Source organism: Drosophila navojoa, chromosome 4 (genome assembly GCF_054131105.1).
Source record: "Drosophila navojoa isolate 15081-1374.11 chromosome 4, UAZ_NAV_1.0, whole genome shotgun sequence".
NCBI classification, from domain to species: Eukaryota; Metazoa; Arthropoda; class Insecta; order Diptera; family Drosophilidae; genus Drosophila; species Drosophila navojoa.
In genome coordinates this window covers 2,313,136-2,336,953 of record NC_142892.1, presented here as the reverse complement: position 1 = coordinate 2,336,953, position 23,818 = coordinate 2,313,136, and the positions used below count along the sequence as shown (strand labels likewise).

Below are 23,818 nucleotides of genomic sequence, written 5' to 3'. Positions count from 1 at the left end.
AACAAAAATTGTAAATTATACCAAAAATTGTATAAATTTATTTTATGCACTTAAAACACAACTTATATTTTAGAGAAAGTGAGAGAGAACTCAGTAGAAACACAAAATAATAAATTAGACAAAACGTCATTGAAAAGTGTGTGAGTGAATGAGAGGAAGTGGAAAAGCTCGTAGGATTATTTAATGGGCGCCATCGTAGGTATCCTTGTGCTGATAGCCGCTGACATAGCCAGAGTCATCGACCAAATTGCGTCGGCCGGCAATGCCCTTGCCCTTGCCGGATGCATCGAAGCGCTCCTTGTGTGAGCCCGTATACTTGCTGGGATCCGTCAGGCGGTCCACAGCAGCCGCTGCCTTGCCAGCCTATCGAATATATATGAGAGATATATAATCTCATTTTTGGTATAATCCTAAGAGCTAGATACTTACGGACACCTGCTGAACGCCTGGTGCTCCACAGCTGGCCATTTTCTGCTTAATCGTCGCCAGCTCCACCTTTTTCGTCTTGGCCAAATCCTCGAGGAATTTGTTGTAGTCGGGCAGCGTTATTTTCAAGGCCTTGAATTTCTTGAAATGTATGCCCGTATCGGTGGTTGTGATCTGCTTGTCGAACACCTTCGCCTGCTTCATCCATTTGTCGCTCTGCGAGAGCGTTATCTGCCTGCCATCGGATTTGGAATCGCCAAACTTGGAGAATGCCTTGAACTGATCCGCAAATGTGACCTTCGGTGCGGTCTCCTCCAGAGCCAGCTGGCCGAGCTCCTCAACGGGCGCCGCGCTGCTGCCATTTGCTGTCTCCTCAGTCATGTTGTTGGCTCTGCAAGGGTTAAGATTGGGTTTCAGTTTACAGATCGCGCGATTACATGGATATATATGTATTGTTGTTGCGCAGCTGTTCACCTGTGAGCCACAACGCTTATTAACATTTTGGTTTAGCTCTGCTCTCTATATCGTACTATAGCTTTATACAAATCAAAATCCGATGCTACATGCTCACGTATACTATATGTATATATCTCCCTCGCTGCTTGATATAGAGATAGCTTATCAAACTACGCTGCTATTGTTTGTATATACTATGTATATTCTTTATTCCGATGATATCATTCGAGCGTACTATAGCGCTGCGTGAGCTTTCGCAACTGCTGCTCGCTAATGGACTGCGGAAGGTTGCGTCGAATGGATTGGTCAAGAGCTGCTCTCGTAGCTCAAACGCATTTGCTCATTAGCAATCATTTGAATTCTAATTGGAATATCAAACAAAACAGTTGTTGCTTTAAGTTAAAGCTCTTACTATACTTAATATTACTCACAAGCTATACGAAATGGCGTGATTTATTATATCTATACATTTCTTATATATATAAAATTATAAATCTCTTATAAAATCTTCAATTTTTATATCTTCAGAACATTTTTATAATATTTCCAACATGACAATTTCAGTAGGCATGATATGTATATAACATATTTTCTATCATCTATCATACATCGAATATTGATCACATTGCTAATTTCATCATTAGCAATCCTTCACTTTCACATTCCCACATTCCATTTTCTCACAGTGTACGACCCGTAGATAACGGCAGCGAATAGCTACATCGCTTGGCAATCAATTAATTTAACCCACAGTAACACACGTACCGTTTCGCAGTGCCCTCCGGGCCGAGTATAGACTTAAGAGCACATAAATCGTTTAGATATTTTCAGTGCTAAAGACAGCGCATAGCATAAATTGTCGTCATGTTTAACATGGATGTTAAAGATCTGTAGTAAAGGCCCGCACAAATCGAACAATAAACAGTAAATAAAACGTGAGCAACGATCATTAATTATTCGGGAATCCGCTGCTATATGGTAGCTATATGCACACATATCGACAGACCGAATTGTGGTAGCTGCACGAGCATAATTTAAATGAAGATAACGTCCCGGAAGGCAACCAGTTAAGAGGGAGAGAGAGAGAGGACGAGAGAGAGAGAGGGCAAGACTGAGCCATAACCAGATTCCATATCCAGATAATTGAATACGATGAGCTGACGATAAGATTGCCTGGGTCAAGGTTGCTCTACTCAGATCGAGCGGCGATCCATGGAGCGTAACAAATGTTGACTCTTGCATTGACAGCTACATGAGCTATATAAACAATATATGTATACCCCTATATATACGCCGCATTGAGTCTAGGGGGGAACTTTGTCTAAATCGCACGGCTTATGTCATCGACATTCAGCATTACGCGCCGCAATTACGTCGCTCGGGGTTCGGTTTTTGGGTGGGGCAAATTAAGTACAAATATACATATGTATATGTATATTAGAATAGAGAGATGCAACTGTGAAATTATTCATATAATATGATTAGCTTGCTCTAGCGATAAGCTAGACTTGTAGAGCAGCTACTAGAACTATTGAAGACTTGTTTTCTTATGAAAAAAAATAATTTTACTACAGTGAAGACTTCATAAACAAGCTCCTTAAGCTTATCGATGTACATATCTGCCCGAAGTCAAGCTCTGCTCTTATTTAAAACAAAGTTTCTACAATAGTCAACAATTGCTACTTAGGATTCATGTTGTGTACATGATCTACACAAAAATTGATCGGCGACCCAAATATGTGAAAGAGAGTGACCATGAATTTCGAATAGTTTTGGTACTTCCTTTTATGACAGCAACATAGAATAATTAACTCATGAATTTATATGAGTTACAAATTTGATGTGTGACATAAATGTTGATAAAGATTCCCAGAGATCTCTTATACATTACTGAGATTGCAAAGAACTTTGGATAACAATTTTAGATATGCATTCGAATTTTAGATATGCATAGCGAACTATTTTTATAGTTTTATGTATATTATATTTATTTATATTATATTTTATAATATTATATTATATTATAATGAAACTATAAATCATAAATCTTATCGCTTAAGCCCCTACACACACAGCTAATGCTAACAAATGTTGACAAGAAAATGTTTATTTTAAGCACAAAATCTTTGACTAATTCCGCTCTTCCCTGATTTCTCACGCGTTTTAGTGCAGCTGTCGCCGAGTGACACAGGCAACGGGTGAGCTTTAGCGAGTAGCCACTGCATTACTAGGGCTTTACTGTCTGCTCTCTGCTAGGTCTTACTCTGCGAGTCGCTCAGCTCGCTCGTAACATCAGTCAGGCGCCTCAGTCAGCTCCACAAATGTCAAGTGTAGAAACTAATTACAGCGCTGCGTGCCTGCCACGCCCATTACGATGATTTGTTTCGCAGCCCTTTTGTGTTCGGGTAATTGGAAACCCATAAATACTTTTAAGAAACAACAACAAACCCGCAAAACATGACAAAAGGCGATTCGAACAAGCCAGACGAATGGGCAAGCAAACGTGGCTAAGATACAATCGAGCAAAAGATACTTCATAATCCGCTTTGGCCGGCGGGACCATTAATATATGGAGACAAACATGCATACATAGGGGTATATAGATATAAGTATATATACGTATATCTATATATATGCGTGCCTATATGAATAGTTTGGCTCATCTCGCAACATCCGCATCTAGAGCTGGCAGGCAGCGCGTGGCTATCCCAATATATTAATTAGGTTTAGCCAAAATTGGAGAACAATATGAATTCCAATTGATGTGTTTGGCACTATAAGGCAAGCAGACGTAACGACTAAGTGATGCGTGTGAGAGATTGACTGAGAGATACCCTGTAAGGGGCAGATGTCAATTAAGAATCTGGTTAACGAGCTACTTAGATCCATGTTATGAAAGAGAAGTGCTTGTAGAGCCACCTCTATTTAACTGAATGAGACGACATGAAGTTATTCTTATAAATAGAACAGTTTTCTATATGGAAAATTTTAAAAACCTTTAAAGCTTGTGGATTGCAAGACGATATACTCCAAAATACTCTGTACTTAGGCTCACAGTAAAATATGCTATGATAAAATAAAAGATTGTAAGCAGTCAAAGTAAATGAATAATACATAATATATCAACATTTGCAGGTAATCATATAAGAAAGACTTCTTTGTATTGTACTGAATGGAGGCGACTTTATTCCTCTATCTCAATTTTCTAGGTATTAAATCGTCTACTCAAGAATAGTATATGAAAGAAAGAGAATGTTTGTATTGATAAAGACTTAGCTCTGCAATTAGACATTCACAATGTTATGCCCTCTCTTTAGTGCAGGCTATAAAAAGTGCGAGATTTTATAGAGCTCTAGATATAGTTTACAATGTGAATGAGTGCTCCAATTTTGTAATACGATAAGTATATGAAATATTGGTCGCACCAATGCATATTTATTAGAGGCATGTGAAACGCAACGCACTTAAACAGGAAACGCAATACATGGCATGACAGAGGGCGGGAGCTAGGGTTGGGGTCGGCAGTGGGTGGGTTGGGGTAGGTGTCAAGGGTGTCACACATAATACAATACGAAAAACATTGAGCTGGGGGTCAGCCATGGCGCAGCATGAGTGGAAATAGCGACAGAGGCAGAGGCAGCGTCATAGGCAGAGGCAGAAGCAGAGGAAGAGTCATGGGCCTATGCTTAAGCATATTTACATACATATACACACATATATATGTATGCATGCATGCATAAATGTCTGAGTAGCCCTTGGAGCGCTGCTTATGACTCTGCCTCTGCCTCTGCCTCTGCCTCTACCTCTGCTACTGCCTCTGTCGCAGCAGCTTATAGATGACATCACCTGCCCAGACCGCGAGTCCCGCATGAAGCAGGAGCACAGGAACGCGCAAGCGCCGCATACATACAAACGGAAGCACAAATGAGCAGGGAAAGAGAGAGAGAAGAAGTGAAGTGAGAGTCTGATTGAGAGGCGGGAAAAGGCGCCCAAAACGATGCTACGCATTGTTGTGTATATTAAAAAAAAAAAAAAAAAAAAAAAAAAAAACATTAAAAGCTCCCCCTGCAGCAGCAGCAGCAAAAATTTCTATTTTGAAGCAGAGAAATATAGGTCATGCAGCACTTGAAAATTCCAACAAAGGGAAATGATGCTGTCATTGAAAGAGATTGTAATGCTGATGTTGTGTGTACTCATATGCAGATATGTGTGTATATGTACAACTATAACTGTGTGTGCACACATAACACTTCAAGCTTCAATAGATATATTCACTGAGTTTCGATGCGAGCACAAATTTTTACATCTTTTGCAACTTACATTTTATTTGCTTAAAAAACTTGACAAAAATATTCAAATTTTTCAAAATTTGTTTGTGTTTTTTTTCTAGCGTGTTTATAGTTTGTTGTGCGTTGCTGCGCGCGCGTTTGCTGTCGCTGTCGAGACTCGACTGTTTGGTCAAACTGCGCAGCCAGCGCCACAAAGGGGGCCAAGCGGCGTATGAGTGATATTTGCCGAGAATTGAGTGAGTTCTGCTACTCGCAAAACTGTTGAATTTGTCAGCTAAACAGCCAGCACATAAATCATGGCCAGCAAGCGGCCAACTTTTCCCAGCCAAAACACAGTTCCAGCCCACAGGCAACACTGTGCGTATACGTATTATACACATAATTTGTATATTTTAACGCGATGACTTCATTTCACTACTAAAAAAAAATTGAAAAAAAACAAGCAAATCGAATTTATAAATGCCAAAGAGTCGAGCGTGAAGAGACTAAAAAATATTTATCAACAAAAAAAGTGACGCCAGTCGCCTTATCAACGCCAAAATTTCCACTCAAACTGTGTTTTGTTTTGAGTGAGAAATTGAGCGCTGAGAGGCGAGAGAAGAGAGAAGCGTTTACTCTGAGCATTGAGCGGGTCAATTGTTGTTTCTTGTGTGAGTCCAGAAATTAGAAAACGATGCGTGAAATTTGACAACAAAAACACAATGAAGCGAGAGGGTCTCAAATTAGAGAAAGAGAAAGACAGAGAGAGATAGAGAGAGAGACATAGAGGGAGAGGCACTGCCTTAACTAAATAGTATGAGCTCATGAGTTGCGAAAAGATTAGCTATTCATTCGGCAGCAGCTAATTGTATATATTTTCATATGCAAATGACATCGTCTGAGATCCAATGATTAAAACAGCCCAAAATGAGTATAAATAGTTACGAGCGAGTTCTTTGAACTTGTCTGATCGGAAATTGACCAGGCTTTAGGTTTGGGTAAGGAAAACAAGCCGGAAAACTTAATCAAACACTTTCAGCGTGTTTACCAACATTGCTTCAGTTAATTTTTATTCAGTTAATTTATTATGAAACCAGTCCAATCCCTGCTGGCCATGATTTATGCGACCTGTCATTCCCATTTTCGAGCAGTTTGTGCGTTTGGTCAAATGCCTCGGATGGCGTCATACAAAGTCAGGCACGAAAGACAAGCAAATAGGAAGCAGCAGAACGAACAAATAGTTGGTTAGCCAAGGCATGTCAAAGCATTAATACTCTTATAGAATGTTTTCATTCAGATTTTTGTCAAATTGTTCTCATTGAACCCAGGGCATGTCGATTCATATTTATGAGCATTAGAAAATATTATAATGCATGTAAGTTGAGCATTGACTTAAGATTGTATGGGAAAGAAAAGATGTTCACTAAGAACAGAAAATTATGCGATCGATATATATGTATATAAATATGAACATATTTACAATAAAAATTATAATGATATACATTTTACTCTAAATAAAATATTTGTTCAGCTTTACTTACAAGTCTTTTGCTTATTTTCTTACCAGAATATTTATTTTATTTTATAAATTAAACTTTTTTTTAATGGTAATTCTAAAGCTAATTTGACATCGTTGTAAATAATTAAAAATATTTTATTTAAAAATTATAATATATATAGCCTCCGAGTACAAGTAAAGTTAGTCATATATTATATATGCTGATGGCTAGTTAATTATATCTTATCATGAAAGCAGATATTAATAGACAAATGTGGAAAAGTACACCAGGAACATGATTATTTTTCACAGTTCAGGCTTAAGCAGCGAATTTCTTGATTTAAACGGAATTTTTACTATCTACAACTATTATATAACAGTTATATATAAGAAGGCAGGCGGTTTTTTATATTCTTAACGTAGATATAAATATTATCAATGGTATTATCTGAGGCGCAATAAATACTCAAGACCATAAATATATAGTAGACATACAAAAGACGTTACGGACGAAATGTTGATCGAAAGTTTCAATGAATACGCCCACTAAGGGGGCTGTTAAGCAATGAAACAGTATACAATTTTTTATTGTTTCATATGAAACATATCTAGTTATGATAAATAATACACCTTATATACATGATTTTATGTACTCACAAAGGTTTTTGTTTTTTGTTACTAAACAAAGCTCTTTTATTGCTCAACAACAAATCGATTAACGATCAACAATATCTCTCAAAAGTAATATAAACAAACAAACATGTAGCATGAATAAACTATAATACTCTGGCAGTCGTAGTATCTCAAGAGCAAAACAAAATAAACTTGAGTAAGGCAAACTTAAAGTTGAGTTAATCAAAGAAACCGGCTTGACGCAGAAGGTGTGTCCCAGCCAATAAGTAATTAGCTCCGAATTTCGCTCCACCTAATGATGCACAAATCAGGAGCAGGCGACAGCGGACAGTCAGTCGAGTCAGTTGCAGAGTGGAATTTGCTAAGTAAACAACAGCTGAACTGGAATTTAAAGTGATTTCGACAAGGGACATAAAAACGTCCCAGCTAAAGCGCTACAACTGGGGCTAACAAGATCATTAAGATGCAACAGCATTGTGGCAAATTATTGAATGGGATGTGGCTCTGATTAAGAGCAAGTGCGAATGCGGACAGGGGATATATGTACATACATATAGACGGCCATAGAACTAGGCTGAACTAAACATTAAAATGCACTTATCAAAGCAGCTAACAGAGAGAGAGAATGAGAGAGGGAGAGAGAGAGATGGCTACATTTGGCCAACAAGCTATCAATCCTAATCAGAGCCTGAGAGCTGGCTGCCTGACGATGCGTGGCCAGAGATAGGCTAAAAATAAACCAAATGCAATGCTGGAATTGAAATTGCCAAGACCTTGGTCGATCCACCACGGCTCTGGACAAATGTGGCCCTTGGCCTTCGCTCACCTTGAAATGCCGTTGGGAGCCATCCAATTGGAAAAAGGCAAAAAGATGCGTGGCGCATCTTAAATCAGTTACAGTCGGTCCAGTTGCCGTTGCCGTTGCAGTTGCAGCTGTAGTTGCAGCTGTAGTTGCAGTTGCAGTTAAAGACAACCACTTGAATGAGCACCAACAGCAACAAATGCAGTAAATTTCATTGAGGAGTGATAGACTAGTAGATACCCTATATGGAATGTTTTACAAAATGAACAAAAATCGTGTTATATTATGCATATATGTATGTACATATATAATGTGAATGTAAAAACATTTAATTATTTTAATTTTTATTTTAATCTATTTTTTTATTAATTATAGATTTTATTATAGACTATATTAGACTCCTGAACGTGAAAAAATACTCATAAAAAAATAGTTATATTTAAGCATTTTATTTTAATTTCTTTCACTCATTTCATTTAGCAGACTCATAATTACTCTACTATTTAATTTTTATTTTTTATAAAATCTTTATAAAATTTTTTATTTAACATATTTTATAAATATTTATTCCTATTACACATATATCTCAATTTATGTCAACTACCTCTTCCATAACTTACACACACTTATGCCAACATAGCATACCCTCGCTTATTCCTCTACAGGGTATTACAATTGAATATCGTTTACATAGCCCCTGCTGCACAGCTGCCACTCGCCGGCTCGTGGTCATGGCCTTGATCTCAGTGGCTCGCGCGATGGCCTCTTAGCCGCCCGATGCGGCCAACTTGTGATAAGAAACTGTTTGGCTTAGCGCTGGAGTGCGCTGCCTTCGTACGAGGCTGTCCGCCGAGCTGAGCCTTGCTACAATTAAGCCAAATTGACGCCTCTGTCGGGGCAGTTGCCGTTAACGATGACAGCGATGCAAGTGGACAGCCAGCTCGTTATAGAACAACTCAGCCCAGAGGGCGAAAGGCGATGCCTAGAACCCAAACGAGAACTAGAACCAGCCAGAACCTGAAGAGGCGAGCCGACGGTTTTGGTATAAAAGGACCTGATGGCAGCTAGCCTAATGCAGTAAGAACTTCAGAGTTCTAGACGCAGCTTCAACTTACATTTCAGCATGCAATTCCTGGTGCTCTCTCTGGTGGCCTCCAGCTTGGCGCTGGCCCACGGTCTGGCCGTCTACTCCAGCTACCCGTTGTTGTACACGGCTCAGGGCAGCGCCGTCGTGACGCCCACGCAGCAGCAGTATCAAACCCAGGACGTACTGGGTCAGTATGCCTACGGCTATGCTGAGCCGCACTCCAGCAAGCAGGAGTTCCGCAGCATCGATGGCATCACTCGCGGCAGCTACAGCTACCGCGATGCCGCTGGCAAGCTGCAGACCGTGGACTACAGGGCCGACGACCAGGGCTTTCATGTGGCCGCCACAAACTTGCCGCAGCAGTTTCGTGCGGTCAGCTCGGCAGGCGGAGCTGCAGACATTTCCGCTGCAACTGCCGCCGCCGCTGCCAACAATCGTGCTGACGCCGTCGAAGTTGCCGCCGCAACTACTCGCCATCTGGCGGCTCATGAGGCGGCTCGACTGCATCTGGCGCAGGCTCAACAGTCAGGCGGAGCTCAGCCAGGCGGCCGCTCAAATGTGGGCCTGCCTCTTCCCGTCGCCGACACAGCCGAGGTAGCTGCCGCCAAGTCGATCCATCTGAAACGCGTCGCCTCCGAAGCCCTACGCAACGAACTGATCAGCGCTCGATCCGTGCCCAGCACCAGCTCCCATGTCATTCTGCCCGTGCATTCAATCTACAGCATTCCACGCTATTACAGCTCCGGTTTCTATTACTAAGTTCAATTTGTCGTACATTTCATGAGCTAATAAAGAGATTGAAGACTATACTGTGTGGACTTTTGACTTAAGAATTGATCTTAGAGAAGTGCACATAGCTCTTTCTTGAATATTCAGAATTAGAGCTAGGGACAATACGTCAATAATATCTTGATATGCATAGAGGCATATAATATTAAGGGTTAACACCTCTGCCTTTGCTTCTGCCTCTACCTTAATCACTGCTTCTGGCTCTGCTTCTACCACTGTCTCTGACTCTACCTCTGCCTCTACCACTGCCCCCGGCTCCAACCTCTGGAACCTCTTCCTCTACATCTGCCTCTGGCTCTACCTCTGCCTCTACCTCTGCCTCTACCTCTGCCTCTACCACTGTCTCGGGCTCTGCCTCTGCCTTTGCCTCTACCACTCTGGCTCTACCTCTCTACCTCTGGCTCAACCTCTACCGCTGCCAAAGCCTATACCTAAGGTTCCATTGCTCAGATTTCCTTGATCGGGAGCGATGCAGCTCCATTTAATATAATCTTGATATAATACTACTTGATTATTGATAAGCTACTCGTTGAGACGGCTGTTCACTCTATAGTAGAGTACTTGAAGTCAAACCTCTGCAAAATAAGCCACTGTCAAGCAAATGAATCAGTCAATCGAATCGATCGAAGCAGGAATTCCTCTTGAGTTTATCTCATTCACGTTTTTGGCTGCAGCTCAACGGGCAACATTTCATAAATATTCGTATATTCACATATTTTGATTTCAATTATATTTAATAGCGGCATAAACAACATACATATATCAAAAGGTAGCTGCTGCTGGTTCCTTGACCTTAGGGACGCGCAAAAGCTGGCCTGATTAAGTTCTTGGGCTCGCTGTTGCCTCTGCCTGGCAGATGAAAACAAATTGCGGCTTTTGTGTACAAACTTATGCTCAACTTGTTGAAATCGACAAAATATTTATGTACAAACAGTGCAAGAGGAAGAGCCACAACAACAACAACAACCACAGCAACGACAACAACAACAACCACAACAACAACATCAACAATGAAGCCCGAAAAAACAGGGAATATGAAAGTAAACTGGACGACCTTCCCGAAGAACGCACGAAATGGCAGAGTTAGCTTCTGCTCTTTTGTGGCAACTGTAAGGCGGCTATAAAAAGCAACCACTGCACCACAAAACCGCACAGAGTTCTCTAGAGCGAGTACTAGTCCACGACACTAGCAGCGCCTCTTCACAAACCCACCCAATAAACCTCAACTAAGGAAATCCAAAAGAAAACGAAGATGCAGCCACTGAACTTGAGCTTTTATCTCTGCCTGCTGCTTGCACCACTGCACGCTGCTTGGGGTGGCTCACTGCTGGACTATGGCGCACCACCGGCAGCCGGCACCATCACCCAGTACCACAGCCAGGACGAGCACGGCCAGTATGCGTACGGCTATACGGCTCCGCTCTACTCCAAGCACGAGACACGCACCGCAGATGGCGTCACGCACGGCTCCTACAGCTATGTGGATGCCCGGGGAGAGCGCCAGACGGTGGGCTACACAGCGGATGCGTCGGGTTTCCGCATCACCTCGAGCAGCCTGCAGCAGCAGCCGAACAAGGAGACGCCCGAGGTTGCCCAGCTGCGCGCCCAGCATCTGGCTGCCCATGCAGAGGCCAAGCTGCGTTTGGCTGGCGGCTCAACTTTGTCACCTATACAGGATACACCAGAGGTGGCGGCCGCCAAGGTGGCTTTCTTCAAGCGCTTCGAGGCGGAGAAGCTGCGCCATCAGCTAACCAAGCCTGCTGCCATCAAGGCAGCCATTCAGCCCAGCTACAACATCATTTCGCAGCCCCTGTACGTCTATCGGCCAGCCAGCGGCTACATTTACAAATACAATTCCCTGCTGAAGGCGGCACCACTCACACGTGCATATCTGCCTGTGGCTTAAGCTTCCTAAATTTGTCATTCCATGAACGCATTTGTTTTGGTTTATGTTAATAAATATTGAAATAATGTGAAATTCGTGAATGGGGAACTTAAATAGGGACTGTGCATAGCACATGGAATATATATAAAACTCATATGGGGCAAAGGGTTTGGATAGTCAGCGAATCATAGAGAAGACCTCCTGCTGAACTTCGAATGGAACTAAATTTACTTCTCTCTAAGCTTAGATATTTAGAGAATTCAACTCTTGATCTGCTTTTAAGCATAGACCACTTGGCATAATGTAGTTCCCTTATTGATAGAGGATTCGCCATGCATTCCTTCACCTTTAAGCTATCATAGCGTAGTCTACGGCTCTTACCTCCCGCCTTTGCCTTCTCGCCGCCCTTCGAATTCCATGCATACAAAACTCTCATATGTAGGGCACTATGGTGCACAGAATGCATTTATTCTTAGCACTAAGCTTAAATAAAGTCCGAATTTCACCAGGGTCAACAATTCAACGCATGTATTCTAGTTCCGTTTGGTCAAAACCAGGCTGCGACTCAGTGCAACGGGTCGCAGGGTTCTCAGCTCGGTGGGAGTGGTCACGCTGTATTTGGCATCGGGTGAGACGTAAGAGTAGTAGGCGCTGACTGGCACACGCACATCCTGACGATCCTCGCTTAGATCGCTCAGCTTCAGGTAGCTGCTGGACCTGAGGTCCTCCAGGCTATAGACGGTGCGCAGACGCTGATCGTTGGCATCGCTTGATAGCTTGAGACGCTGCTCTCGTGAACGCGGAATGGCTTGGGTCTGTGTACGTTCCCGCTCGGGTTCTGTCTTTCTTTCGCGCTCCAGTTTCCTCTCTCGCTCGCGCTCTGGCTCCCTCTCCTGCTCGCTCTGCCGCTCCCGCTGCCTCTCCTGCTGTCTGTCTGCTTTCTCCTCCTTGTTGTTGTTCTCCTCTGCAGCTGCTGCCTTCGCCTTTTGATTTTCCTTCTGCGCCTCACCCCGCTGTCGCTCCGCCAGCATGGAAGTCAGCTCTGCCCGCACCCGTTCCAGTATATCTGCATCCTCATCACTCAGGCGCTGTTCCTCGCTCTGCTCCTGCTCCTCCTCCTGCTGCTCCTCCTGTTGCTGCTGCTTCTCAGCATTCTTCTGAGCCTCACGTATAGCACTGAGGTGGGCCTTACGCGCCTCCTGGACCTCAGCCGTGTCGCTCACTGGCAATGGCGGCTTCTTGTCATCGACGGGAGCTTTGGGCAGATTGGTACCCTCCGCTTTGAAGCCGTCCCGACCGCCTGCCTCGTACTTGACCGTCTGCAACTCTCCATTGGGATCCACATAGGAGTAGAAGCCACGCGAGGTGCCATCCAATGCAGTGTACTCCGCTCTGGCTGCATTCTCGTCGCTGTAGCCGTAGGAGTAGAAGGCGCGCGCTGTGTCCTGCTCCTGGTAGCCGCGTTGCACTGACGGCGCTGCAGTACGCGTGATCTTGATGATGGGTCTTAGAGTGGAGCCCGCTGCAAGGCTCCACGAAGCTGCAACTAGTGTGGCTAATAAACAAACGAGGCGATGCATCCTGTCGATCTAATCGATTTGTTGATTGCGTTTGAACTGATGCTGCAATGCGTAACGTTGTGGTTATTTATAGCTGAGCACATCTGCACCACTGGCACCGCTTCGCTGGTAACCCAAGCCCCACAGTGTCTGCGCAATGACCTTCCCAAATGGCATCTCCGACCGATCCGCTTACAAACCGCCACGGCAGCTGGCAAAGCTTCGATGTTGTAATAGTGAACTTAATATTGATATTGCTTGCGCATTGATACGGATACGCCCGATCTGAGCAGCTTGCAGATTGCGCAATTGGCCCACGCACTTGCAAACGCCCTCATAGGGCTTCACGATTTGTAAGCTTTTAAGTTCCGGCGAGCAGCAATCAACAGAGGAAGCGGAAAACACATAGAGGCAGGCACTGAGAGAGGGATAGACGGGGGAGACGTGCGAAAAGTGAGGGAGATAGATGGACAGGGAGAGTGTAAAAGAGAGAGAGAGAGCGATGTAGTGAGTGAGAAAGAGACAGTGAATATATAGAGAAAAACAAAGATGTTCAACTATAGAGATAAAGCAAAATAAAGATATAACGAGAGATGGATATAGAGTATTTCTGTGTTTCAGAGAGAGACAAAAGAATAATACAGGGAGAAGACAAAAAGAAACAGAGCGAGATCGACTTATATATATTAAACCCAATGGAACATTTTCAATTGGTTTGGTTAACCTACTAGAGAGTCGGAAAAGATAAGCTAATATAATATAATACTTTATTGTATCTAACTTTAACTTTATCAAACTTGATCTAATTTACATACATATATGACAACTCTTTTCACATCTCAAATTAATCCAACCATAAACACTTTATGCTTTCTGTATCTCCCACGAAGTAGTTTAGTTTATAGCTTTATAGCAGAGAGATTATGTGTAGAGTAAGGCTTTACGACGTAAAAACGGCCAGATGTGTTCTAGCCTCAGCATTTAGATAAACGCTGTTTGACTAAAACAAGTAAATCTGTTGAGGTATGTAGTTATAAAACTGCCTGAAGTATCGGCTTTACTAATTGGATCAGCCCCTGGAAACAGTTGCGCACTTAAGAGGTCGAATTTTTGTTTAAAGTCTCTAGCTTCAACAGTGTGGAGGGTATTGGAAACTCGTGAAGCCGACTCAAACTGATAAACGTAAACGGCCAAAGTCTCAGTTGTAGTTCTAGTGTACTGCGATCAGTTGTGAAGCAAACGCCGAACCGAAAGCAAGCTGAGCAACATTAGAGAGATATACATATATCTTCCGAAACCAAAAAGTGTTAATTGAGAATGGATTTGACTGGTAAAAATGTGGTTTACCTCGGTGGCTTTGGGGGTATCGGCCAAAAGGCGTGCGCCCAGTTGCTCGAGCGCCAGATCAAGGTGGGTTCGACAATCGCTTGAGACAAGTTTTCCTCCTCAACTCTCTGTGGACCTTTTAGGCGCTGGCCATATTCGATCTGACGCTGAATGAGCAGCTCTTGGCAGTCTGGCAGGCGCAATATCCAAATACTGAGATATTCTATCACAAGGTGGACATCACCCAGAAGACAGAGATTGAGGCGGCCTACAAAGCAGCTGCTGAACGCTTGGGTCACTTCGATGTGGTTGTCAATGGCATTGGCCTGATGAACGACAACTTCGTAGAGCTGACAATTCAAATTAATTTGGTGGGACAGTTTAGATCACGTATCTAGTATTCCAGCGAATAAAGAGCTTCACTTTTCAGCTGGGCCTAATCCAAAGCTCCTTCATAGCCTTGGAGTACATGGATAAGAGCAAGAGCGGTCGAGGTGGAGTCGTGATCAATATCTCTTCGGTGGCTGGAATTCAACCAACTCCGCTCATGTCCGTCTACTCGGCCGCTAAGCATGGAGTGACGGCCTTCACTCGAGGACTTGGAGTGCGTATCACAATATTCAAATTTCAACTAAGACTTATCCTCTCTCTCTGTCTCCCTCTCTTTCTCTTTATACCTCCCAGAATGCCCAAGTTTACGAGCAGACGGGCGTTGCTTTTATAACCATCTGTCCAGGGTTTACGGACACGCCTCTGCTCTTCGACATGATGAACAAGATGACATTCAAGCCTCGCACAACCATCAATAAGCACACACACAAGGTCCAATCTCCCGAGATCTGTGCCTCGAATCTCGTCAAGGTCATCGAACAGGGCAAAAGTGGTAGCGTCTGGCTGCTGGAGCTGGGCGAAATGAAAGAGCTCGACATGCCCGTTATGTGGAGGCCCACGCTGCAGAACTGAGCATACCCAAAGTGCAATAAACAATATCGAAAATATTCCAAATCAACTTTCCAGACTTGTTAATTGTGCTAAACTCTCGCATCATTCGAAAATCTCAGTCATAATCAACCACAGAAATTTCTACATGCAACCGAATCAAACCACAAGAATCGAACACAAGACTATGGTCAGATGACACCAGCTGAAAGTGTTGACTGTGCTTGAAAGATCTTGATCTAGTATTATATTCTAATTGTTAAATAAAAAAGTGTCTAATAAATTCCATAGGCTCGACAAATTTGTTTTCTTTGTTTGTATTTAAAAGCCAACCAAGTTCAGTCATTACTTCTTAATATGAACCACATCTACAGTTAGTATTATTTAATAACTTTTATTGAGAATTCTCGCACACACACATTAATTCGTTAAGTTTTGTTCAATTTCTAATACATTTATATTTCTTGAGTTTAAGAAGAAAATTCAGCACACAAAAAAATTACACACAAATATATATAATTAATTGAGTTGGTTTTAACACCGACACTGGAACAATTACAAAAACAAGACGAACGTATCTGTCAGATACAATACCTTGTAGTCGTATATATATATATGTATATATTAGTTGTTTAAGATCGGTTATGGTATGCTTTTACAATTAGTTAGTTAGTTTAAGATTATTATTTTAATAATAATTAGTACATATCTATGGAAATATAAAGACATTTGTTTGTTCTCCCATTAAACTGGGAGTAGTTCATATGTTAACTGTAAATTTCACATCATCACAATTTAAGATTCTCCAACTATAATAACACAAATCTATATGCCTCATCGCTGAATACTCCATATATCATTATTATTATTATTAATATTATTTTTATGTTTTGTACATATATTCAAAGTGTGGACATTTCATGGGTTTTCTATTTGTTTAGATAGCTGGCAAAATGTTGGTGTATAGATAGCATGAACTTTTCTTGGTATTTGTTTTTCTTAGTATTCTCGATATTCTGGTATTGTCCGTGGCCCAACACATTTGATGCATCAGGTTGGAAGCGTATATACTATACATGGATAGATAAACTATTGTAAGTCACTTGGCCAATTGAAAAGAAGCGCATGGATTTTGCAGCTACTTTTATATTTCGTTAAGCACTTGAGTAGAGCGTAGATCAGCTTTCTATATACTATATAGATACTGTATATACATATATGTATGTATATGTATATCTATTACACCCAGATTGCAAAGTTTGGTAATCCATTAATTTATGTTTGTCGAACTTCACTAACCCTAATCACAAGAGGAACAGAAGCGTTTATATCAAATAGGCATATATGTATATGTATGTATATAGATGTATATACATATATATATATTAGTATATATAAATATGTATATGACTTTAGTTGAGAATTGTGTCTCAGAACTTTGAATCGATTGTCCATAACTAGATTACTAGTTTACTGTTTACTTAATCATAGTTAACTTCGGGTGGTATTTCGTTATTTCTTAGTGGGTGGTGGTATCGTTTAAGTTTCTAGGTTTTCAATTAGCTAAATGTTTAATCGGCTCTGATATGTTGCATACACACGTTCTATATAACACACATATGTATATCTATAAATATGACTCATATGTTAACCTAAAATTCAAATCAAAAGCAAAAACTGAAATCGTACAAATTTATTGGCAAAGTAAAATAAATAAAAATTGTTGATTTTTTTTTTTCTTTTTTTCTTGGGAGGGTTAACAGAAATCGAAATCGACTTAATTTAATATTTAGTAATAATACAAAAAATACGTGTATTAAATATAATACATATCATAATATATAGCATATAGAAAATAGTTCGTATTTCTTTCTTTTTTCGACGATTTGCACTTGGAACCGAAGCTCTTCAAGCAGAGATATAATCATTTTTGTTAAAGGCGTACAAAACTTCAACAATGTTAGTTATGAACCCATTGGGCTTAGACTTGAGCTGCACCACGATTAATATACACTGTCAACTTTTCAATTCGTGTGCGGTGTCTTTTAAGTACACAAAAGGTTTAAGGTTTCGGATGTGTGGGTTTGCTTGATGATTCGTTTTACAACACTTAACGAAAATGTGAAACTAGAGACCAAATTGGTTTTGCAAATTACAAATACATATTACAAATCTCATTCGTTTTCATATATATTATATATATATATCGATCGAATTCAGTGCTCATCAATTCATTTCATTCCTTATTACATTATACAATATCCAAATGAACATATTGGAAATACACATACATAGGTACATATTCATTTTCTGCATATACATACAATATCATATTTTCTATATAAAAAAACATAAATAAATATGTATGTATTGCTTGTTTTAACCAAACAGAACACTCTGCTATCGCATTAACAACTGAGAAAATTAAATATATCGATCAGCTTGTTGTCTATATTTTTACTTTGCTTTCATTTTAACAACATATTCATTTCTAATATAGATCAAATCAGGATCATTTATATATATATATATTTATATATGTTTCATTTAGTATCGCTCGATCTCTGTTATATATTATGATAGATAGGTATGATAGGTTCTTGACTTTTGCTTAAAATATATTTCATATTTCTATATATATAAAAATCCATTTTAGTTTTTAGCATTAGAATCAAGTCTTTAAGCAAACAAAAAAAAACTAATAATTGTTTATCGTTCTGATATTAATATATAATATTAATATATCAATTAAAAATATTAACGCATGTATTACATACGTATTTAGTTATAGCTTTTATATATATATATGTATATATCAATTATATAGTATTTTGTAGTTATTTTTAATAGGGCTGCAAGTATACAGTTCAACGAGTACAACGTAAAAGGGACATGATTTTAATTTATTTTCAATAAATTTAATAATATAGTACAATAGTTAACAACATCGCACAATAGCGTTATTAAAATTTCTTTAAGAAATATAAACATTTATCCACGCATACTTATATAAATTATCAAACGTATGTGGGTCGCCCCCCCCCATCCCCTACTCAAAATCTAATCCCAACTCTTTAGATAGATATATAGATATATATACATATATATTATATATCCATTTCGCTTTCAGTGTATATATAAAAATAGTGTTTCGATTTCACATAGTTAATAATTAAGGTGAAAATTTAATAAAATCTATTAAAAAGTTTAAATAAAAACAAACTAAATATTGTATTTTTACTCGCTTCAGTCACTCGACCCGCCTTAGATTGGCTTTAGCACTTTGGCATAGAACTCCAGTGCAAAGGTTTTATCGGGATAAAGTCGTGTACTCTCATAGATCTAGATCTAGAGCTCTTATAGCGGGACTCTACACAGTTTCTCTTAAAACGGACGTTGCGAATAATGTTTCCCCTGCAGCTTGATTCGCTCTTTCCTTCAACTGTGTTTCTACATTTGGATAGCAACTATACAACACCTATGGAAATGACGAATCATTAATTTGTTAGCAATTTGAATAATATACTAGATCTATATGTTATTGTTGTGCTAAAAGATCGTGGCTAGTTGTAGACATCAATTATTCTAAGCACTATGTGAATCAAATTTTAAACCCAAATTAACAATAATACGGACTATTATAGTTCGATCAATCCGAACATCAAATATATAACATATATATATCGTATATATATATAGCTTGACAACACCTTTAAATAGACAATTATGTAATTACAATTTAAAATTCTATTTTCCCCTACCCAAATTTTCTTGAATTTATATTCTTTTGTTGTATTCTGTTTCTGTTTCTTACTTCATGGACCGATCGAATAATGATCAACCTTTAACTCCTCGCTTAAGTTAGTTAGACTGAAAAGTTCTAGAATTTTTTAGCTGTGCGGTTTACAAACCTGTCGTAATGTCCCCTATATGACATTTTGTAAAATGATTGCATTATGCTTCCACTCCATCGATCAATCGAACGACCGAACGATGTTTTGTTATATATATATATTTATATCCTTGGCCTAGTCCAGCTTTATGCCGCTATCATCGGGATTCGACCAGACCTCCACAATGTCCACGAGTTTCTTTTCCAGCTCGCTCATCATGCCGCTATCGATGCCACCCTCCACGCTATCCTCGGACATCAGCACTGGCTTCCTATCCTGCTGCTTCAGTCTTTCCGTTGGTGCGCTGCTGTTCCAATAATTGCTCGACGGACTGCTGACATTCGCATTCAGTTCGCTATTCCAAAGGAACACGCTATCACGTCCAGCAACGTTCTGTAAATGGAATTGATTAGCTGGGAACCTTGACTAAATTGAATACTCAGAAGTCTCACCTTATTGGCATTGGTGTTGTCATTGTGCTCTGGTTTATAGCCTGGCTTGGGCTCAAATCCTGCATAGCTAGTGTTCTTCTCGCTGAGGAACTCATTATTATTCTTCGCCTCATTCTCCACGAGCCAATTGTTCCAGTTGTTTGTCGCATTGCGTTTGGGACAAATGGGACCATAGCGGCTGTTCATCGATGAGCCGCTGGGCACATCAAACGTGGACGCATCGTCATCCAATATGGAATCGGAGCGCACAAAGTTCGCCGCATCCTTGTTGCTGTTATTCCAGAATATCAATGAGTTGTTGTTGTTGCTGCTGCTGCAGTTGTTGCTGGTGTTGTTGGTGCTGCCGGTGTTGCTGGGCCTAAACAATGGCATGGATTCGCTATTCGCTGCACTCTCGGCCAACGGGTCAATGTTAACAGTACTCGGCGGTTTCTTTTCATAAAATGAGGTATCAGCTGTTGCATGTGAAATGGTCGACATAACTCGACTGGGATTTTTGCTGGACGGCGGCGGCGGCACTAGCGTCGGCATATATGGATGCTCCCATGGATTGTTGCCGCCTAGTTTTTGTGACATCTCCACGTTGCCTTTGGCCTCGTTGCCAAAGTAGGGCGCATGATAAACATCCGCTGGAAGCATGCTGCAGAAGCTCTTGTTGTGATTATGTAGGTTATTGTTGGTGCTGTGGTTGCTGTTGCTGCTGTTGTTGCTGTTGCTATTGTAGTTCGGTGGGTTAATACGCGCTGCATTGCGTGGCGGTGGTGCAAAGTTAAAGCGTTGCTCGTATCCCAAAGCTGGTGGGGGTGGTGGCACCAGCAGTCCGTTGAGCGCCGTATGTGGCTGCTGTTGCTGTCGCCCCATGGGACTGTGGTGCCCACTTAGCATCTGCGGATGTACGGCAGCAGGCGATAGATTGTGTGCCGCTGGTGGCATATTGCAATTGGGATCGAGAAAGCCGCGAGCAGGCGGTGCTGGTGGCGGTGGTTGCATATAGCGTATGGGCGATATGGGCAGCATGGCCCCAGTGGGCACTTCGCTGGCCAACGGCAACGGCTTCTTATTGCCTGGTGGCATATTGGGCATAGCCATGTTCATGGGTGACTTAATATGCTTGCCACGATTGCGTGCTCGATAGCGCTCCACTTCCTCCTGCGAATGGGCAAATGTGCAGCTGGCTCCGCGTGGACAAACACGACGATTATTGAGATCGCGGCACAGACTAATTTTGTACTTGGTGTTGTTGTTGTTCGCAGATCCACCGGCTAGATTACTGTCCTGTGGCTTCCGTATGCCATGGTGCTGCAAGTAGTGAACCAGGCCCATTACAGCATGCCGTACAGCGTCCAAGGCTTTCGCCACATCCTCCCAGGCCGCTGTCTCTACGCACGGATCAATGCTGGCCAAGTATTGCAGATGAGTGTGCAAAAGCGCCAGCTTGGCCGGATCGCTGGTGCGCTGCAGCGCGATCACCAGCTCCTGCACGGACTGTGCAAAGGCGGACGGCGTCTGCAGCTTGTCAATGATGCTCTGCATGTGGGATTTGTGTTGTATGTCGCCGTACAACAGCGATGACCATTGTTCGGGAGCAATCCGTAGGCCAGCCTCTGTGGCTATTTGTACAATCTGTGCATCGTGTTCACGCCGCAGTGCATCGTAGGTGCGAAATTCCTCCTTGAGCTGCATCAGCGAAGAGTCTGCCTCGCGCTTGGACACCTTGAAGCAGCTAGCCCGATAGAGCAGCTGCACCACATGGCCAATGCTTGTCTTCGAGGCTTGCGGGAAGTGCGGCTCTAGCCGCTGCACCACAAACATGACCAACACCTTGCGAGATAGCGCAGAGCCCTCTTCCAATGCGAGCAAAACGAGCTTGAGTACCTCCTCTTGCATGGCAGGACCTAGGAACTGACAGCCTCGCGTTCGCACCGCTGCCCACAAATTCGAGCTGAGCTGCTGTGGGTTCTGATGCTGTAGAATCAGCTCGGTTACGGTACGTTCGCCCAAGGAACGGGCAGCTCGCAAGGCACGCACACGACCTTCCTCCTCCATTAGCTGGCAATTGACAAGAGTAACTAGCTTGCGTTGCATGGGCCTGGTTAGTAAATTACTGCTATTCAAGTTTAAAAATGACTTTAAATGCAAGGCCAACTCTTCGATGCATTTCTTGCCCAGCTTATAGCACTTGAGCTCTTCCGGCTGCAGCTTAAGCACACTTGGCGCCAAATCTGCCAGCTGCACCTCCTTGTTGGACACGCGTTTATCACCAACTGCACCACTGCCACTGCTGCCACTGCCATTGCCATTTCCATTTCCGTTTCCATTTCCATTGCCCACCAGTTGCAGTAATGCATAGTTAAAGGGCAAATTGTTGATGTCCGTTACAATTAGAGTCTGAATTACACAAACAAAAAATGATAAAATTTATTTGAGGAGCTGCATATTATAGCTCTTACCTGATCGTAGGGACATTGCCGATTGTAGATTGTGGTCAGACAGGGCTTGCATATAGTGTGGCCACAGCCGAGGCTGATCGGCACACGCTGGCTGGCTTCGAACTCATTACAGCAGATGGGACAGTTGAGAAAGTCTGTCCATGAGGGCGCCTGAATCGGCATGCTATAAAACCAGAGCAAAACATTCGATTCACACACACAGTTATTATCCAATCTATTATGTTAATAATAATATGTATGTATGTACATACATACATAGATACATGGGCAGTCGTTGCGCTTCTAACTTGTTTTACGATTACCGATACACCGCACCGATACCGTTTCGATACCCTCAACAACGTCAGCTGTCGTTCAACTGCACACACACATTCACAAACACGCACACAGTGTATATATATAGCTGTACACATTTGCATGTATGCTGGTATTTATACAATATGTCCACGCATGTGTGTATGTGAGCTTGCCACATACCTATGTATATGCAAGACTTTGGAAACTCGCAGCACTTCCTTAAACATTTAATAGTCATTGTATTTCTTTGTATAAAAACTCACTCACACATATATAAATATATGTATATCTACAACTGTCGTTTATATATTTATCACCTTGTATATGTAACTAGGGAGAAATTTGCACGTAGCTCAACGTCATCAGCTCATTGTCTGCTTTCTTTTTCCTTTTAACAAAGACACTTTTTGTCACCAGCAATTTCCCCATCAAAAGTCCTGTGCGACAACAAGCATCCCGTATATACATATATCTATATATACGTATATAACAGGCGGTCCTTGAGCCTATCAATAGGACTGTGCCCGAGCCCCCCTTTTTATAAATGAATGACAAATGGCAAACTGCAAGCTGGAGGCAGTGTTACGTTTCACTTTTCACTTCAGTATTCATTTGTTTTCTTCGTATACTGCACTCCACTGGTTAGTGATCGTTAACTCACCTTCAAATTGCACATATTATTGCATTAAATTAAAGGTACGAAGTTTTTTTTAATTTTCATTTGGCGTTTTATAAAAATGGGGAGTAGAACTGGAAAACTATCGATACTTATTATACCCGATGCTTTTTTATATAATCGATGGTAGAGGTTATGGTGGCAGCTCTAACTATCGATATCGGCATCTATTCGATACCGAGTCAGCTGATGGTATCAAATTCGTTTGTCTCTATTTTAAAACAGAAAAATTATAAGTTGTCGAATTTATTGATTTAGTTTTATTGCATCAACGTTTTGTATGTCTAGTGTGCGAGACCTTATCCATGTATTATTTCATTAAATTTATATCCAAACTGATAGGTTGTTACTCATAGCCAAAAAACGAACAGAAAATTGAGAT

At 41.4% G+C, this 23,818-nt stretch overlaps 6 protein-coding genes across 9 annotated transcripts; 3 read left to right on the top strand and 3 right to left on the bottom strand.

Moving 5' to 3' along the window:
- Positions 1–8: 8 nt before the first annotated feature.
- On the bottom strand, positions 9–5,364 carry ringer (tubulin polymerization-promoting protein ringmaker). Of its 2 annotated transcripts, none has more exons than XM_018100617.3 (3): positions 5,203–5,364; positions 430–817; positions 9–363 (listed from the first exon to the last, which is right to left on the bottom strand). In XM_018100617.3, the coding sequence occupies exons 2-3, from the start codon at positions 805–807 to the stop codon at positions 181–183; spliced, it is 561 nt and encodes a 186-aa protein (XP_017956106.1). In that variant the 5' UTR covers positions 808–817; positions 5,203–5,364; the 3' UTR covers positions 9–180. The 2 variants fall into 2 exon arrangements, with proteins under 2 accessions (XP_017956106.1, XP_017956105.1); XM_018100616.3 differs by lacking the exon at positions 5,203–5,364 and adding an exon at positions 901–1,165.
- A 3,774-nt stretch (positions 5,365–9,138) lies between these two features.
- Positions 9,139–9,977, top strand: Cpr72Ea (Cuticular protein 72Ea). The gene has a single exon (XM_089259965.1). The coding sequence runs from the start codon at positions 9,207–9,209 to the stop codon at positions 9,927–9,929; it is 723 nt and encodes a 240-aa protein (XP_089116091.1). The 5' UTR covers positions 9,139–9,206; the 3' UTR covers positions 9,930–9,977.
- A 1,119-nt stretch (positions 9,978–11,096) lies between these two features.
- Positions 11,097–11,937, top strand: Cpr72Eb (Cuticular protein 72Eb). Its single transcript, XM_018100612.3, has one exon. The coding sequence runs from the start codon at positions 11,212–11,214 to the stop codon at positions 11,863–11,865; it is 654 nt and encodes a 217-aa protein (XP_017956101.3). The 5' UTR covers positions 11,097–11,211; the 3' UTR covers positions 11,866–11,937.
- Positions 11,938–12,283: 346 nt separating this feature from the next.
- On the bottom strand, positions 12,284–13,493 carry Cpr72Ec (Cuticular protein 72Ec). Its single transcript, XM_089260025.1, has one exon. The coding sequence runs from the start codon at positions 13,422–13,424 to the stop codon at positions 12,378–12,380; it is 1,047 nt and encodes a 348-aa protein (XP_089116151.1). The 5' UTR covers positions 13,425–13,493; the 3' UTR covers positions 12,284–12,377.
- A 1,116-nt stretch (positions 13,494–14,609) lies between these two features.
- On the top strand, positions 14,610–15,921 carry LOC108651144 (alcohol dehydrogenase 2). The gene is made up of 4 exons (XM_018100611.3): positions 14,610–14,813; positions 14,873–15,100; positions 15,160–15,333; positions 15,414–15,921. Exons 1-4 carry the CDS (start codon positions 14,721–14,723, stop codon positions 15,690–15,692), a joined length of 774 nt encoding a protein of 257 aa, XP_017956100.2. The 5' UTR covers positions 14,610–14,720; the 3' UTR covers positions 15,693–15,921.
- A 725-nt stretch (positions 15,922–16,646) lies between these two features.
- Positions 16,647–23,579, bottom strand: roq (RING finger and CCCH-type zinc finger domain-containing protein roquin). 3 transcript variants are annotated; one of them, XR_001925520.3, is made up of 5 exons: positions 23,422–23,579; positions 22,464–22,626; positions 20,014–22,401; positions 19,580–19,954; positions 18,551–19,516 (listed from the first exon to the last, which is right to left on the bottom strand). XR_001925520.3 is itself a non-coding variant. In XM_089258762.1 (4 exons), the coding sequence occupies exons 2-4, from the start codon at positions 22,623–22,625 to the stop codon at positions 19,697–19,699; spliced, it is 2,808 nt and encodes a 935-aa protein (XP_089114888.1). In that variant the 5' UTR covers position 22,626; positions 23,078–23,325; the 3' UTR covers positions 16,647–19,696. The 3 variants fall into 3 exon arrangements, 1 of the variants encoding a protein (XP_089114888.1); XR_003980123.2 differs by having other exon boundaries at positions 18,551–19,146; XM_089258762.1 differs by lacking the exon at positions 23,422–23,579 and adding an exon at positions 23,078–23,325 and having other exon boundaries at positions 16,647–19,954.
- Positions 23,580–23,818: the final 239 nt, after the last annotated feature.

Excerpts from the sequence above, each read along its gene's own strand:
- roq (XM_089258762.1), bottom strand. The coding sequence starts at position 22,625 with ATGCCGATTCAGGCGCCCTCATGGACAGACTTTCTCAACTGTCCCATC. Across the intron at positions 22,402-22,463 it reads GGCAATGTCCCTACGATCAG|ACTCTAATTGTAACGGACAT; the intron begins GTAAGAGCTATA and ends TGTGTAATTCAG. Across the intron at positions 19,955-20,013 it reads ACAACACCAATGCCAATAAG|AACGTTGCTGGACGTGATAG; the intron begins GTGAGACTTCTG and ends TTCCATTTACAG.
- Cpr72Ec (XM_089260025.1), bottom strand. The coding sequence starts at position 13,424 with ATGCATCGCCTCGTTTGTTTATTAGCCACACTAGTTGCAGCTTCGTGG.
- Cpr72Ea (XM_089259965.1), top strand. The coding sequence starts at position 9,207 with ATGCAATTCCTGGTGCTCTCTCTGGTGGCCTCCAGCTTGGCGCTGGCC.
- LOC108651144 (XM_018100611.3), top strand. The coding sequence starts at position 14,721 with ATGGATTTGACTGGTAAAAATGTGGTTTACCTCGGTGGCTTTGGGGGT. Across the intron at positions 14,814-14,872 it reads TGCTCGAGCGCCAGATCAAG|GCGCTGGCCATATTCGATCT; the intron begins GTGGGTTCGACA and ends TGGACCTTTTAG. Across the intron at positions 15,334-15,413 it reads CCTTCACTCGAGGACTTGGA|AATGCCCAAGTTTACGAGCA; the intron begins GTGCGTATCACA and ends TATACCTCCCAG.
- ringer (XM_018100616.3), bottom strand. The coding sequence starts at position 926 with ATGTTAATAAGCGTTGTGGCTCACAG. Across the intron at positions 818-900 it reads ATAAGCGTTGTGGCTCACAG|AGCCAACAACATGACTGAGG; the intron begins GTGAACAGCTGC and ends TAACCCTTGCAG. Across the intron at positions 364-429 it reads CAGGCGTTCAGCAGGTGTCC|GCTGGCAAGGCAGCGGCTGC; the intron begins GTAAGTATCTAG and ends TATATTCGATAG.
- Cpr72Eb (XM_018100612.3), top strand. The coding sequence starts at position 11,212 with ATGCAGCCACTGAACTTGAGCTTTTATCTCTGCCTGCTGCTTGCACCA.